The sequence below is a fragment of the Mastigoproctus giganteus genome, chromosome 7 (assembly GCF_048544385.1).
Source record: "Mastigoproctus giganteus isolate SK-2022 chromosome 7, ASM4854438v1, whole genome shotgun sequence".
In the NCBI taxonomy this organism is placed as follows: Eukaryota; Metazoa; Arthropoda; class Arachnida; order Uropygi; family Thelyphonidae; genus Mastigoproctus; species Mastigoproctus giganteus.
The window spans coordinates 133,267,652-133,283,521 of NC_143581.1; the positions used below are offsets into that span (position 1 = coordinate 133,267,652).

Below are 15,870 nucleotides of genomic sequence, written 5' to 3' on the forward strand. Positions count from 1 at the left end.
TGAGCCTTAAACTTATTTAGGCTATCAACCTCCACCACAAGGGATGGAAGTCTGTTCCACCAACCAACCACCCGCTGGCTAAAGGCAAATTTCTGCACGTCTATCCTACATCTGTCTTTCCTCAATTTGAATTTATGCCCTCTCAGGTGATTTTTCTGAGCTAGAGGAAGAATCCCATCAGCATTGAGCATGCTTAAACCATTTAAGGCTTTATACACCTCTATCAGATCACCTCGCTGGTGCCTAGTCTCCAGACACTGTAATTTGCAAAACTTAAGCCTTTCTTCGTAAGAGCACCCCTTTGTTCCATTCACTAATCTTGTTGCCCTTACAGTACTCTAGGTGTGGCCTGACCATCGCCTTATACAATGGAATAATCACCTCCTTATCCCTGCTGGAAAAATTCCTGTATATCATTGACAATACTCCATGAGCTACTCTTGCAGCCCGTCTGCACTGCTCAGAGAACTTCATATCTGCCTGCACAACCACCCCCAAGTCCCTTTCATTCTCTACCACTGTCAGTGTAGTAGCACAGAGTTGATACGTTGCTCTGGGGTTGCTGTTTCCCATGTGTAGTACTTTACATTTGTCAATGTTAAACTTCATTTGCCACCTCTCAGCCCATCTGCTCAACCTTTCCAGATCCTGTTGCAGCAGCATAGTGTCAGTAGTGTCCTTGACAACCCTGCCAACCTTTGTATCGTCTACAAACTTGGACATTAAGCCCGATATACCATCATCAATATCATTTATAAATACAGAAAACAATAATGGACCCAACACTGAGCCCTGAGGGACTCCACTAATAACATCAGGCCACGATGAGCAGTGTCCATTGATTACCACTCTCTGTCTTCTCCCCCTCAACCACCCCTTTATCCATAGCAGCAATTTGCCTCCAATGTCACACTGCTCCAATTTGTGTAGCAGTCTTCCATGTGCAACAGTATCAAAAGCCTTTCTAAGATCCAAGTATATAATATCAAAGTTATTCCCTGCATCCAGTTCTTTTGTGACTGCATCATAGTATCCAATCAAGTTGGTCAGGCAAGACCTCCCCTTAACAAAACCATGCTGTGTCTGAGCTATAACTGAAGTCTTGTCTAAATGATCCTGCAGTGCTTCTTTAACCAGTGCCTCCATTAATTTTCCTGGAACAGAAGTTAAGCTCACAGGTCTATAATTACTTGTGTCAGCCTTTGATCCTCCTTTGTGAATTGGGGTCACATTTGCACATTTCCAGTCTATGGGTACCTCCCCTGAGTCCAAGGAGGCTCTCATAATTATGGCTAAGGGTTTGCTTACTTCCTTTGCTGCCTCCTTTAATATAACTGGATAGATCCCATCCACCCCGGGTGCCTTTCTTGTGTTTATCTTCAACAGTTTCTCCTCCACTTTACTCCCAGTTATTTCAAGATTCTGTAGCTTACTGCTAGAGTTGAATACACCTCTGGCATTCCCCTCGCTGAATAACTCCTCATGTGTGAATGTCGATGCAAAATATTCATTTAGTTTGTTAGCTACCTGAGCAGGATCATCAACACTTGACCCTTCAATATCAAGTGGACCAATCTGATTCATCCCCTTCCTTCTAGAGTTTACATAAGTAAAGAACTCTTTGCTGTTTTTCTTTGCATCCCTTGCCAAGGATTTCTCGTAGTCTGCCTTCGCCTGCCTAACCTCCTTTGTAACTTGGTTGCATATCAACTTGTATCTATCATAGGCTTCTGTGTCATGTGTTAATTTGCATGTATCCCATGCATTTTTCTTCTCTGCCATATGCCTCATTAGTTCATCTGACATCCATTTTGGCCTAATCCTTGAACAATATTTCTTAGTTGGTATGTAAAGCCTAGTAGCTTCCAAGATAAGTTCTTTGAATGCTTCCCATTTTGAATTTGCTGTTGGTAACATCATCAGTTGGTCCCACTGTATAGAATTTAAATACTGTCTCAGTCCATCGTAGTCGCCTTTACGGAAGCAATAACCCTTCCCTTTACCCCTAATGGTAGTTACCTCTTTGAGTAAATCCCACTTCAGCACACTGTGATCACTGCCACCTAGTGGTTCATTTATCTGCAGATTCTTAATGCATGAAGAATCACTGCTGATAATCAAATCAAGAGTATTACTCCCTCTAGTTGCCTTCCGAACATGCTGATGTAGAAAACAATCATCCAATAAATCCACAAAAGTCCTGCTAGTGTGTGAGTAACCAGCCCCCAAATTCCAGTCAATATCTGGGAAATTAAAATCTCCCATTATAAGACACTCTGATTTACTGGCCCACTCTATTTCCCTGTGCAGTTCCTTATTATACTCATCAGAGTCATTAGGCCTATAGCACACTCCTAGTCTCAATTTTGATCTCCCAATGTTTATGTCACACCAAACTGACTCCACACTGCACTGTCCAGCGATGTCGACTGGCTTCACTTCCTTGGTTTTTATGTGTTTCTTAACTAATAGCATAACCTCTCCTCCCTTCCTATCCTGTCTATCCTTTCTGTAGACGTTGTACTCCCCAAATTGCAGTTCTGCATCCCTTATATCTGTGTGACACCACGTCTCTGATATCCCAACAATATCTGCCGTTGTACTCCCCAAATTGCAGTTCTGCATCCCTTATATCTGTGTGACACCACGTCTCTGATATCCCAACAATATCTGCCTTCGATGTTTTGAGCAATACCTCAAATTCATCAAATTTATTTACTAAACTCCTAGCATTGGTGTACACGCAAGTATACCTGCACCTGTTTCTATTCTTAGCTACCCTAACACAACCCATGTGTTTACTTGTATCGCAATGGCTCCCAGCAGTCTCTGAAATACCATGCATCTTGTTTTTCAGGCTTCTGCTCATTCTAATAGAAGCAGTGCAAGAATCTCTTTCACCTCTTCCAGTGGCTACTGTCAATCTATTGGTCTTTGTCTCCCCCCAAGCTAGCAGTTTTCCGACCCACCTAACACTGCCTCGATAGCATCAGCAAATATTCTTGCACCCTTTCTATTTAAGTGTATCCCATCCCTGTAGAAGCAATCTCTCCTGTTAACAAGTACAGTCCAGGCTGAAAAAAATTCTACCCCTTGAGCCTTGCACAATCTTTCCAGGGCCGAATTGATCGACAAGGCTCTCATCATATACTCCCTCCTATCGTGTCTGGGCAGAATTGCAGACACTTTCAAATTCAACCCTAAATCTCGGCTTTTGTTCAACAGTGACCTGTACTTGTTAAGTAATTCTGCCGGTCTCCTACTCTTAATATTATTAGTGCCAACGTGTACAACTATATCACCTTTTGTGCCCTTAAAAGATGATATTCGCTCTACAACGTCATCAACCTTTGCCCCCGGCAGGCATACCCTGGTCCTGTTCCACCTATCTTTTTTACAAAGCATGTTCCCCGTTTCCCTGACAATAGAGTCACCAACAACTACTAGTTCCTTCGGGACCAGTGCATTCTGCCTTAGGGGTTGTCTCTGTGTCACGCGATGCCCAAGTGCAAGCTCTGGCGTTGATGTGGGCAGCTGAGAGCTTGATGGGCCCCTCAATTTAGTTTCTTCGAGGGCATCCACCCTGTCCTTCAAGCTCTCATATAGGCCCACAAGAACGCCGAGTTGTTGCCTGATATCGATACACTCCTTGCATCGCACACACACACAAAGACATCCCCCTTGGCAGTATCATGTCCCGTACCCGATTGCTCTGCAAACAGTGCATTTTATAAGGCTGTGAGTCAGAGGACAACTGCCCCCCTCAGTTCTGCTCTGAGCCACAGCACTTCCATTAGCTTGAGCCTTTTGCTTTGCTGCTCTGGTCTGAGTATTTCTTGCAGTAAGGAGAGCATAAATTGTATCCTCCACACAGTGACCCTTTTTGAAGCCAAATTGCTGGGAGTATGGTACATCCTTTGTCTGGTAGGGAAGGAGGTGATTATCCCTTTATATTTAGCAATGGTCAGGCTACACCTTGAGTACTGCATACAGGTTGGGAGGCCTCATTTTAGGAAGGATGTAGAGCTGCTGGAATGAGTACAGAGAAGGGCAACAGGATTGGTGAGGGAAACAAATGAGTGTTCTTACCAAGGAATGCTTCATTTCTGCAGTTCACAGTGTCTGGAACGTAGGTGCCTGTGAGGTGATCTGATTGAGGCATTTAAGGCTTTGATTGGATTGAGCAAGTGCAGTACCGATGGGATTTTTCCTCTTGCTCAGACCACACACACACACATGAAAGGGCACAAATTCAATTCGAGGAAGGAGAGTTGCAGAATAGATGTGTTGAAGTTTGCATTTAGCCACCAGGTTGTTGTCGACTGCTGGAACAAACTTCCATCAGTTGTTGTGGAAGTTGTCCTTCCTTTCTTGCATTATCTGCCAGTGCTAAAGCTTACTGTTAATATTAACAGAAGGAAGGAAGGGATTGGATCACATTGGTCTACTTGATATTGATTGTTTAATTTTTGATGAACTGCTCAAATTGCTTACAAGCTGAATAGGTATTTTGCATCCACAATCATGCATGAGGAGTTCTTTAAGAAGTGGAATGCGAGTTCATTAAAATCTATTTTGGAGCTAAGTAACAGTTCACACAAAATCATTTGATTTTGTTATAACTGAGAATGGAAGAGTAGTTTTTGAAGCTTAGCATCAAAAGGGTGCTTTGGGTGGATGGGATCTATCCAATTATATTAAGGGAGGCAGTATAGGTGGTATGTAAATGCTAAGCCATAATTATGAAAGCATCTTTGGATTCAAGGGAGTTCCCTATATACTGGAGATGTACAAATGTTATCCCCTGCTTCTGAAAGTAACATGAGTAATTACTCACCTGTTAGCTTAACTTCTGTTACAGGGGAAATAATGGATTCACTGGTTAAAGAAGTAATGCAGGACCATCTGTACAGGAATGCAGTTATAGTGCAGTCACAGCACGGATTTGTTACTATAATGCAGTAATAAAGGAACTGAATGCAAAAAATAATTTTGATATCATATACTTGGATTTCAAGAAAGCTTTTTTGTTGCAAATAAAAGGCTGCTGTATCAATTGGAGGCAATGTGGTATTAAGGGTAAAATACTGCTCTGGATAAAGGATGGTTGAGTGGGAGGAGACAGTGTTTATTAATGGATGCTGTCTGTTTCTCATGGACTATTGTTATTAGTGGAGTCCTCCAGGGTTCAACACTGGGCCCATTGTTGTTTACTATATTTATTACTTATATTGAAGAAGGTTTAATATGTAAATTTGCAGATGTTACCATGGTTGAAGGGTGGTTAGAGTAATGAGGATAACCTAATGCAACAAAATAAAAAAAATTAGGTAGATGAGCTGAGAAATGGTAGTTGAAGTTTAACACTGACAAATGCAAAGTATGCATTTGTTCATTGTTACTTTTTATCTGGAATTTGTCAATGTCATGGTTAGCAGTAATCTCAGATTATTGTTATCCTACTATCCTCGGTAGTCTTACTACCCTGAGTGTAGTACCGTGTGGTACTGCACTCAGGTTAGTGGAAATGAAAAAGACTGAGGAGTAATTTCGTAGTGAGATATTAAGCCCTCTGGACAGTCTGCCAGGATAACCCAATGGGTTTTGGCAGTGATATGCAGGAACTGTTCTAGCGGCGACAAGGAGGAGATTATTATTATTAGTAGTAGTAGTAGTGGCATGTGATGCAAGAAAGCAAGTGTATGAGCTTATGCAGCATCAGCCTAAAAAAAAAAAAAAAAAAATCGCACCATTCCCTCCAAATGCCTGTACAGTTCCTCCTTAAATTTATTTAACCTATCAACTTCCACAATAACAGATGGAAGTTTGTTCCAGCAATTAACCACCCGCTGGCTAAAGGCAAATTTCTGCACATCTAGTCTACATCTGTCTTTTCTTAATTTGAATTTATGCCCCCTTAGTTTCGTAATCTGAACAAGTGGAAGGATCCCATCAGAATTCAGCGTGCTCAACCAATTCAAGGCCTTATACACCTCAATCAGATCACCGCGCAGGTGCCTAGTCTCCAGCCACTGCAATTTGCAGAACTTAAGCCTCTCTCTTTGTAAGAGGATCCCTTCATTCCCCTCGCCAATCTTGTTGCCCTTCTCTGTACATGCTCAAGCAAATCTACATCCTTCCTAAAATGAGGTCTCCAGACCTGTACGCAGTACTCAAGGGATGGCCTGACCATTGCCTTATACAGAGGGACAATCACCTCCTTTTCCCTGCTAGAAAAATTCCTATATATCATTGACAAAACCCCATGACCTGCCCTGGCAGCCTGTCTGCATTGCTCAGTAAACTTCATATCTGACTGCACAATTACTCCCAGGTCTTTTTCATTTTCTACCACCGTAAGTGCAGTACCACACAGTTGGCACGTTTCTCTAGGGTTACTTCTACCCATATGCAGTACTTTGCATTTGTCAAGGTTAAACTTCAGTTGCCACTTCTTAGCCCATCTGCCCAAATTATCTAGATCCTGTTGCAGTAGCACACTGCCATTACTGTCATTAACAACCCTGCCAAACTTTGTATCATCTGCAAACTTTGACACTAAGCCTGATATACCTTCATCAGTATCATTGATAAATATACAAAACAACAGAGGACCCAACACCAAACCCTGTGGGACTCCACTAATAACATTAGTCCGCGAAGAGCAGCACCCATTAATTACCACCCTCTGTCTTCTCCCACTCAACCATCCTTTTATCCATTGTAGCAACTTACCCTTAATACCATTCTGCTCCAATTTTAAAATAGTCCTCCAGGTGCAACAGTGTCAAAAGCTTTCCTGAAATCCAAATATATGATATCAGAATTATTTTTTGCATCCAGTTCCTTTGTAACCACATCATAATATCCTATCAAATTTGTCAGACAAGACTTTCCCTTAGCAAACCCATGCTGTGTCTGAATTATTGCTGCAGTCTTGTCTATGCAATGATGATCCTGCAATGCATCTTTAACCAGTGACTCCATTATTTTACCCGGAACAGAAGTTAAACTAACTGGTCTGTAATTACTCGTGTCGCCCTTCGATCCCCCTTTGTGAATTGGGGATACATTTGCACATCTCCAGTCCGTGGGGACCTCCCCTGAGTCCAAGGATGCTCTCATAATTATGGTTAAGGGTTTGCTTAGTTGCTTTGCCACGTCCTTTAATATAACTGGATAGATCTCGTCCTCCCCAGGTGCCTTTTTTATATATTTAACTTCAATAATTTCTCCTCCACTTTGCTCTCAGTTATTACAAAATCATAAGCACCCTGCTACAATTTGATGACCTTCTGCCATTTTCAAACCTTAATAACTCTTCATGTGTGAATGTAGATGCAAAATACTCATTCAGTTTGTTTGCTATCTGAGCAGATCATCAACAGTCGAATCATCGATATCAAGTGGACCAATCAGATTCATCCCCTTCCTTTTAGAGTTTATATAAGTAAAGAAATCCTTGCTGTTTTTTTTAGCATCTTTTGCCAAAGATTTCTCGTAATCTGCCTTCGCCTGCTTAACCTCCTTTTTGACCTGATTACAGACTAGCTTATATCTGCCATAGGCTTCTGAGTCGCTTGATAATTTATATGCATCCCATGCATTTTTCTTCTCTGTCATGAGTCTCATTAGTTCATTTGATAACCATTTAGGCCTAAACCTTGAACAATATTTCTTAATAGGTATGAAACTTTTAGTAGCTTCCACGATTAATTCGTTGAATGCTTCCCACTTAGAATTTACTGTTGGTAACATCGTCAGTTGATCCCACTGTACAGAATTTAAAAATTGTCTGAGACCACTGTACTCACCTTTACGGAAGCAAAAACCCTTTCCTTTACCTCTGATGGTAATTATATCTTTATTGTACAAGGCAATGGTTAAGCAATATCTTAAGTACTGCATACCTCATTGAGACCTCATTTTAGGAAGGATGTTGATCAGCTGCATTCGTTCCAGCTGATCAACATCAGCTGGAATGAATGCAGAGAAGGGGAGCGTGATTGGTTTAAGAGAATGAAAGGATGATCTTATTTCAATAATGCACTGTGTCATAGCGTTCAACAAGACAAGCCACCAAACACTTTGTTGTGGAAGCATGATATTATAGTGTGGTTGGAGATTTTCAGTGCATTGTTTCAGTCTAGTATGTGTAAATGTGAATTATTAGAAATTATTAGACATCAAACATTCCAAAAACATACACAGTGGATAGAATACTCCGTGAGCATGGACACATTGCCTTAAGATTATTGCTGTACCATTGTAATTTAAACCTTATTCGGTGAAGGTAAACAAAGCCTGCACGAGAAGCACGCAATAGTTTGATGAAATTTACCGGTAAAAGTACTTTGCCGTAATGGCATTTGTATTGTTGCTTGCTCAGTAAACATACAGTGGGTGTTATTGGTCAGGAGTAGAAATTGAATCCCATAGGAGATTGAAACCCTCCTGAAGTGGAGGGTGCAACCTTACCTTTTTTCTTTAGAATCACTGGTGGACTAGTGGATAAATTGTTTATTAAGATAAAAAAAGAAAAAAGCCCACACGAGAAGCACTGCATACTTCGAAAATGTTTACCGGTGAAACTACGTTACGACATTTATTACGACGCCAGAACTTCCAATATGACTCTGTTCGTGATTCAATTAGTTAGTTCAGTTAGTGATTGAATTAACTTTACCTTAGCCCCTTATTCAATTAATATGTGCTCAACTGAAAAATTTTATTTGAACTAAAGATATTCAAAATCTGAATATGACACATCTGACAGAATATGAAACAAGGAATAGTTAGCATAACTCAAGAAAGATGGAAAAGTTGCTGTTACCATGTTTTCAAGACAGAGCAGAAGTATTGGGAAACTGATTGCATTATTGAAGAATTTACCAAGTGTTTAATAAAAGTGAAATAGCAACGGAAACAGATCAAGAGAAGAATTAATGTAGGGTTTTAATTATGTTATAAATATTTATTAAATATTCATATTTCTCAATATGAATGATATCTGGTGAGTATGGGTTGGCAAACCCTGGGTCCTGAGCTGGATATCATAATTCTTCTCTTTCTTGGTTTGGTGATTCCTTTCTACTTCTCTCTCTCTCTCAGGGTAACTTGGGAATTTTTTTTTGGCTGGTGCAGCATAAGCCTCAGGCTTCCTTGCACCATATAGCTAATAATATATTTATTTATTTTTGAACATTTATTTCTGATTTTTGATTATATTTCAGTAATATTATGATTGTATTTCAGTAATCCAGTATTGCAATATAGCTAAAAAAAGAAATAACTACTGACTGCTAAAACGTGTTATTCAATTGACCAGCTGCATGCTCTCTTTACTTTCTGACACCTTTTTCAGAGAAAAGAAGTGCCTGCTTAGCCATGCCTTAAAGTATCTTCCAGTGGCAAACAGACTATACAAAACCTGTTTTTCTACTTTTTGTTCCAATGTAGTCTGCTTCTATTTGTAATCATCATTTTTATTGTTGTCCATTCTTTTAGACATTATATTTAATATTATTTATAAGTATCAGTATTATTATTTATTTTTCATTAGAGAGACTTTGCGAGTTTGGACCCTAAATTCTGAAACAAGGAAAATAATCCCAACAAATGTTCCACTAGGACAGATTAGAAGGGATGTTATATGCATACAAGTAGGTATAATGTAATCTATACTCATTACTGATTATATAACATGCAAATTTTAAAGTTTTTATTTCTTTTATAAGTATACTGTAATTTATATTCATTACTGATTATATAAAATGCAAAATTCTAAAGTTTTTAATAATTTTATATGTTCTGTATTTTTGTGGCTTAGGTTTGATGAGTTTTGCACCATTATCAGTGGCATGTCTACTCCTTGCTAATAGTTTACTTCTCGAGTCTGATATTTGAAAGTTTAAATAGCCTACTCAGATTTTTTAACAGGTTTGCTCATGAATAAACATTCTCATTTATGGATTCACCAGGTTTATTAATAATAATTAAACCACATACCTGCCAACTCTCAGGATTTATAATGAGAATCCATGTTTTTTACCCAGTTTGACCTTTCTGTCTCTCACCATTATATTGGTAACAAAGAGTTCTCCATCTTTTTTGCAGAAACTCATTTCTTTTCCTTTTCACAAAAAAAAAAAAAATAAATAAATAAAAAAATATATATATTAATCATTAATACACTGATTTTAATGTACTGAATTCATATATTCATATGTGCTAAGCCCATACTCACCAGATGTAAGCCCCTGGAGGTAGAGAGATTTTAAGCCAGAGAAGATTGAAAAGAGGAGGTTCCAAATTAAGAAGTCTCTGACAGGGAGATATCGGAACGGACATATGCACAAGTACCACCTTTGAGATGAAAGGAATTATACAGCGAATAATTTGGGCAACTGAGATGAGCTAGTGGTTGAATCAATTGATAACTGGATTCTGTCAGAAAAAGTACCTGGGGTTTGGACACTGTAAGTGGAAATGGACATCATTGCGATTAGAACTGAGACCATGTATATTTGTGAACTGAACTAGAAAGTGTTCTAGAAAGTTAACTAGAAATTGTTAGCTCTTTTCGCAGATAAGTTTGCTATATTAGTTTGACAATTCATGGTGTATTCAATAGTAAGTAAAAGTGTGGCAGGGGACGTACTGTGTGAAGTAATGAAATTTTTGAATATGGTGTACACATGATAAGAATAGACACAGATCCTTGCCATAACGTGGCCTCGACAATGCCCCCATGTACACACTACTCGAACTCCGTCCAGTCACCATCTGGCAGAGTGCAGAGAGTTACCAATAAGTTCGGGTCCAGTATACTAACTAGTGGCTGGCCTGCAAACGCTGTTTTAGATCTGTACCCTCGAAATATAAGTAAGTTTGGATCTCGCCATGGTGTTCATCATAACTTCAAAAGATATCAATCATACTGCATGATGGAAGAGATGGGAAAAGGTTAAACATGGGTTCCACCACTTCAAGTCTCCAATAAGCAAAGTGGTGGTATTGCATCGGTTGATGAGAGTCATCTACTACCTAGTTATTGCCTGATAACACAGAGGGGTGACATTCCTCTGTGTGGTGTGGGCCCACACCTTGACCGCCGCTTATGTTGGTTCACACCTGGATAGTCACCCACAGTGTTCTTGTGCATGGGGGTTATACCCAGGATTACTAACAGTCCCACCATCGTGAAGGTGCAAGCAGAGGATTTGGCTTTCACAGACCGTCCGGACTTTGCCGAAATTGAGTCCACTTGACTTGAGTGTCACCTGAATATCAGTTCCATCAACGTTTTAGACTTCCAGGTAGCAAACACAGCTTGTCTAGCATATCCCAGAGAATGTCTGCGACAACCTCAAGGACCAAGGTTACTTAAATGAAACCAACCCTGGGTTATGTTAATTAAAAATTAAACTAACCCAGGGTTAAGTTAATTAAACTTTTCATTTGTGAGTTTGCCCATTATGTGTTTGTGCTCAGGTAGTGAGTTTCATTATGTCCAGTTTTATGTTGTGATAATTTTTTTTGATATTGTAAAAATGAAAGCATTTGTACCTAAAATGTGCTTTTAAATAGTCAGTTGTCCTTAATTTGATCTGAATACTCAACAGAGAAATTATTACTAAATTTCAAACAGAAAATTTTCAAAACTGTAAAAACATGAAAAATATTTTTAAAAAATGTAAAATAATCTTTAAAATATGTAAATATAACTCTTAGTTATTGTTATTTTTTGCTGCAGTAATAGGCTATGTATTTATTTATTTTTTATTATATAATTCAATTTCATGAATTTCTATCTCATTTTCAGTTTTTTTTTTTTTTTTTTAACCAAATCTGACAGCAGTAATGGCCAACACTTTATGATCTCATCCTTTCATTTTCAAACCTATTTTCATGTTTCCACTCTTTAAAACTGTGTCTACTATTAGTTAAAAATGCAAATAAGAATGTTTTTTTTATTGGAAGATAACAGAACAAGTTATATGTTTAGTAGTGTTTCCTTTAAATCATATATGAAATGGCCTTGATAAATATATGGCATGCACTCCCCAGAGTCCACATAAATTTACTTATTTACTTTCTGTTAGCCTGTTCGGGAAAGTAAATTTCTCAAACAGGCTAACGATCCATGCTGCTAACCTGTTTTTGCCCTCTGTCACTCAGACTCGAGTTTCAGTTTCTTCTGGATGCAATTTTTACAGATGAAATCTCTGTGGAAAAGTCATTCTGAAAAAGCACGAGCTGTTCTTCTGAATTGGCATCTGTAATTCGACATCTCAGTCTTTCAAACTAGTCTGGCCCCATATTCAGTTAGTCAATCCTTTTGTTCAATTTTATTATCACAGAAAACTGACTTTTCTTTATTAAACTTTTTACTTCTGTTCTTTTTGAAAACCTTTCCCCACATTTCCTGAAATTGATAATTACTGAAGAAAAGGTTCATTTGGAATTGCAATAAAAAAAAAAAAAAAAGGTTTTCACTAGATCGGATGGGCATTGCTGAATCCAATAAATGGTAAGTGTTTATCCAAAATGAGCATCTTCTTACTGTACTGTCTTGACACTGAAAAGACTTTGAAACTACTTATGAAAGGCTTTTGGAATGAATTATAGATGATAATTCAAAAATAGATCTTTTCAAGTGTGCTATTGTAATACCATTTCTTGATCTCTTGTCCCCAAGTAGGTGTGCTATAAGATTCAGTTTTCATGCCACACTCTTTCCAGTTAGAATAAATAACGTGATACAGAATATACCAGTTACTCTTGATACTTTCATCAGTTGATCTTACCAGACCTAGTTGCTCAAGGAGTATATGCCCTATTGAATAATAGCTCCAGATTTCAATATATAAAATTGTCATGGATAATGCATAGTGGCTACTGCCTCCTACTTCAGAAATAATGGCCATTCATAAACTATAACAAAGTCCTGTAGCCACCCTGCAATCCATTTTAGAATCTTTCCACTAATCCCAGCATGTTCTAGCTTATAAAGTAACCTCTCATGAGGAACTGAGTCAAATGCTTTGCTAAAATCCAAGTAAACTGTTGAAATTGTTACCTACATCTATCTCATGAGTAACTATCAAAATAACTTACTAGTTTAGTTAAACACTATTTTCTCTTAACAAAATCATGTTGTGCATTCTTTAAAATGCCGTCTCTATTAATATGTATATTTTATACCCATATGGGCACAAGATAAAAGATGAAGTGCCTCTTTTTCCGAAATGCCATATTTTTGATAAAGTAAACAACTTAACAAAATCAAATGGTATTGTAAAAACAGACTTTTCCCACCAATTTTTTAATCAAGTATTGTAAACTATTCATATAACTATAAACCTTTTTCTTTTATAAAATATAAACTATAAAATATCTGGTCACCATCGACAATAATATTTATTGAATGGCCATGAATGTATGCAAAAAGTGGGGTGGCAAATGCATTTATTGAATGGCCATTCATGTATGCAAAAAGTGGAGTGGAAAATGCATTTTGAGCTACAGCTGGAAAGTTATTTGATACCACTTTCCAGTTATATACTTGTGATACTTGATAACAAAGTTATTTTTCAAAACTTTAATACAAATATTCAAGTGCAATGATCATCTATAGAGAATAGTCTAGCATTCTGATAATCTCAAAACATGGTATCTGCGCATAATTAAGCATTTTGAGGAGACAGGAAGAGATTGGAATTCATTTCCATTTCTAGGGAGATAGCAACACTTACGGAGATTAGCAACAAAGAGGCTGATTACAATTCCAGTAGGAATCAACCTCTTCTCAGACTTGCTGTAACACTGTGTGATGTAATAGGCTTGTGTAACTGTATTGATTGCTGTGGTGAGCCTTCTCTTTATGTTGTTCGCATTAGTCAGCAAGGGGAAATTGTAGATATGGCCACTAACATAACCCTGCAAAGACAAGTCCAGTGACATGTTTGTTATTTGGTTTTTAGGAGCATTAGCAACTAAGGCCATATTGTTCCGGGGATATGCAGTGGTCATTCCTTGACCTTTCCGCATCCTCTATATTTGGTAGGCAGAGGCTCGAACCCTGGTCTAATCAAGAAGCGTGTGCTACACACTGCTGCTCCTGTCCACCTGGCTACGGAGGCGCCCCAGTGATGTGAGGTACAGCGAGTAAGCTAGGCACAGAATTTAACCTGTGCATCCTTCCCATCGATATGGAAAGTAGCAATTCAAATAGCCTTGAACATCAAATCGAAAATAATGCTGCATGTGTTAAGCAGGCATTCAATAAAAAATGTAATAATTATTCAGTTTGTTAGTAAAAGATCAAGTATTGGTATACTGCAAGCAGAAATAGAAAGAAGAAATATATGGACCTGTCCCCTCCCCCCAACCACCACTGTTGTTGGGTTCACTGCTACTACTGCTGGGTTCTTCTCCCAGCCATTTGTTGCCTTATAACTTTTTATTGTATTGAGAGAAAATTAATTTCCAGCAGTAATGCAGCACACTTTCTGCTGATAACTAGCCTCTTGCTAGACATGGTGTGATATGGTTGAATGTAACTCTGTTGACCACTGCAGTGGTCATATCAATTGAAAAGGAGAGCTTTTGTATCTGATCCTTAACTGCAACACCTAAGTTGCAGAGGAAACTTGTAATGCAGCATATTTAATTTGTAATCAACATCTTGTTAGAGGTTGATTACTATTGCAATTGGAATCAACCTATAATCAACCACAGTTATAGATGTCACAGTTACACCACACATGCTCTAATAGGTGGGTGTAACTGTATTGATTGCCGCAGTGATCCTTCTCTTTAAGTTGTTCATATTAGTTGGCAAGGGGAAGCTTGTACATCTGGCTACTAACATAAAATGTTCAAAAAGAAGTCTGGTGTGTTGAATTGCAGTGAATGAGCTCACAGAATTGGACTTGTGCATTAATGACCTGGAAAGTGGAGATCTAAACAATCTTGAACATCCTTGTGGTAGTTGGGGGAGGGCCATCATGTTGTAAAGACATCTTGTTGCTGGGATCATCTTTACCAAATTGTGGAATCAGATAATTTCCACAATTTGCTCAAGACAAGATGTCATTAGCATTAGTAGAAGCATACAATGCAAAAAAGGAAGCTTATGCAACATAGCCAAAAAAAAAAAAAAAATCTCTCATTTTAACCCCTCCATTCATTCCAAATGCATGTCCAGCTCAGCCTTAAATTTATTTAGGCTATTAGCTTCCACAACAAAAGATGGAAGCCTGTTCCACCAATCAACTACCCGCTGGCTAAAGGCAAATTTCCGCATATCTATTCTACAACTATCTTTCCTCAATTTGAAATTGTGCTCCTTCAGGTTCTTAGTTTTCAGCTTGCTCGACCCATTCAAGGCGCCTTATACACCTCAATTAGATCACCTCGCAGGTGCCTACTCTCCAGGTGCTGCAATTTACAGAATTAAGCCTTTCTTGGTAGAAGCACCCTTTGTCCCCCTCACCAATCTTGTTGCCCTTCTTTGTAGCTAGTTCTAGTTACAAGCTACTCATTCTAGCAACTCTACATCCTTCCTAAAATGAGGCCTCCAGACCTGTACTCTAGGTGTGGCCTGACCATTGCCTTGAATAATGGTATAATCACCTCCCTGTCTCTACTACCAAAATTCCTATATATCATTGACAAGACTCCATGACTTGCCCTGGCAGCCTGTCTGCACTGCTCAGTGAACTTCATATTTGACTGCACAATTACCCCAGGTTTTTTTCACATTATACTTCCCTGAGTGTAGTACCACACACACACAGTTGGTACATTTCTCTTCAGTTATTGCTACCCATATGCAGTACTTTGCATTTGTCAATGTTAAACTTT

The 15,870-nt window shown here is 38.6% G+C and overlaps 1 protein-coding gene across 3 annotated transcripts in view; it reads left to right on the plus strand.

Moving 5' to 3' along the window:
- The window catches only part of LOC150083209 (cilia- and flagella-associated protein 52), a 494,791-nt gene that overhangs the window by 188,985 nt on the left and 289,936 nt on the right, over positions 1–15,870 (plus strand). For all 3 annotated transcript variants that reach the window (XM_090377911.1, XM_090377913.1, XM_090377912.1), the window contains one exon: positions 9,563–9,662. In XM_090377911.1, the coding sequence (XP_090234037.1) occupies positions 9,563–9,662 (100 nt within the window). The remainder of the gene's footprint in view (positions 1–9,562; positions 9,663–15,870) is intronic.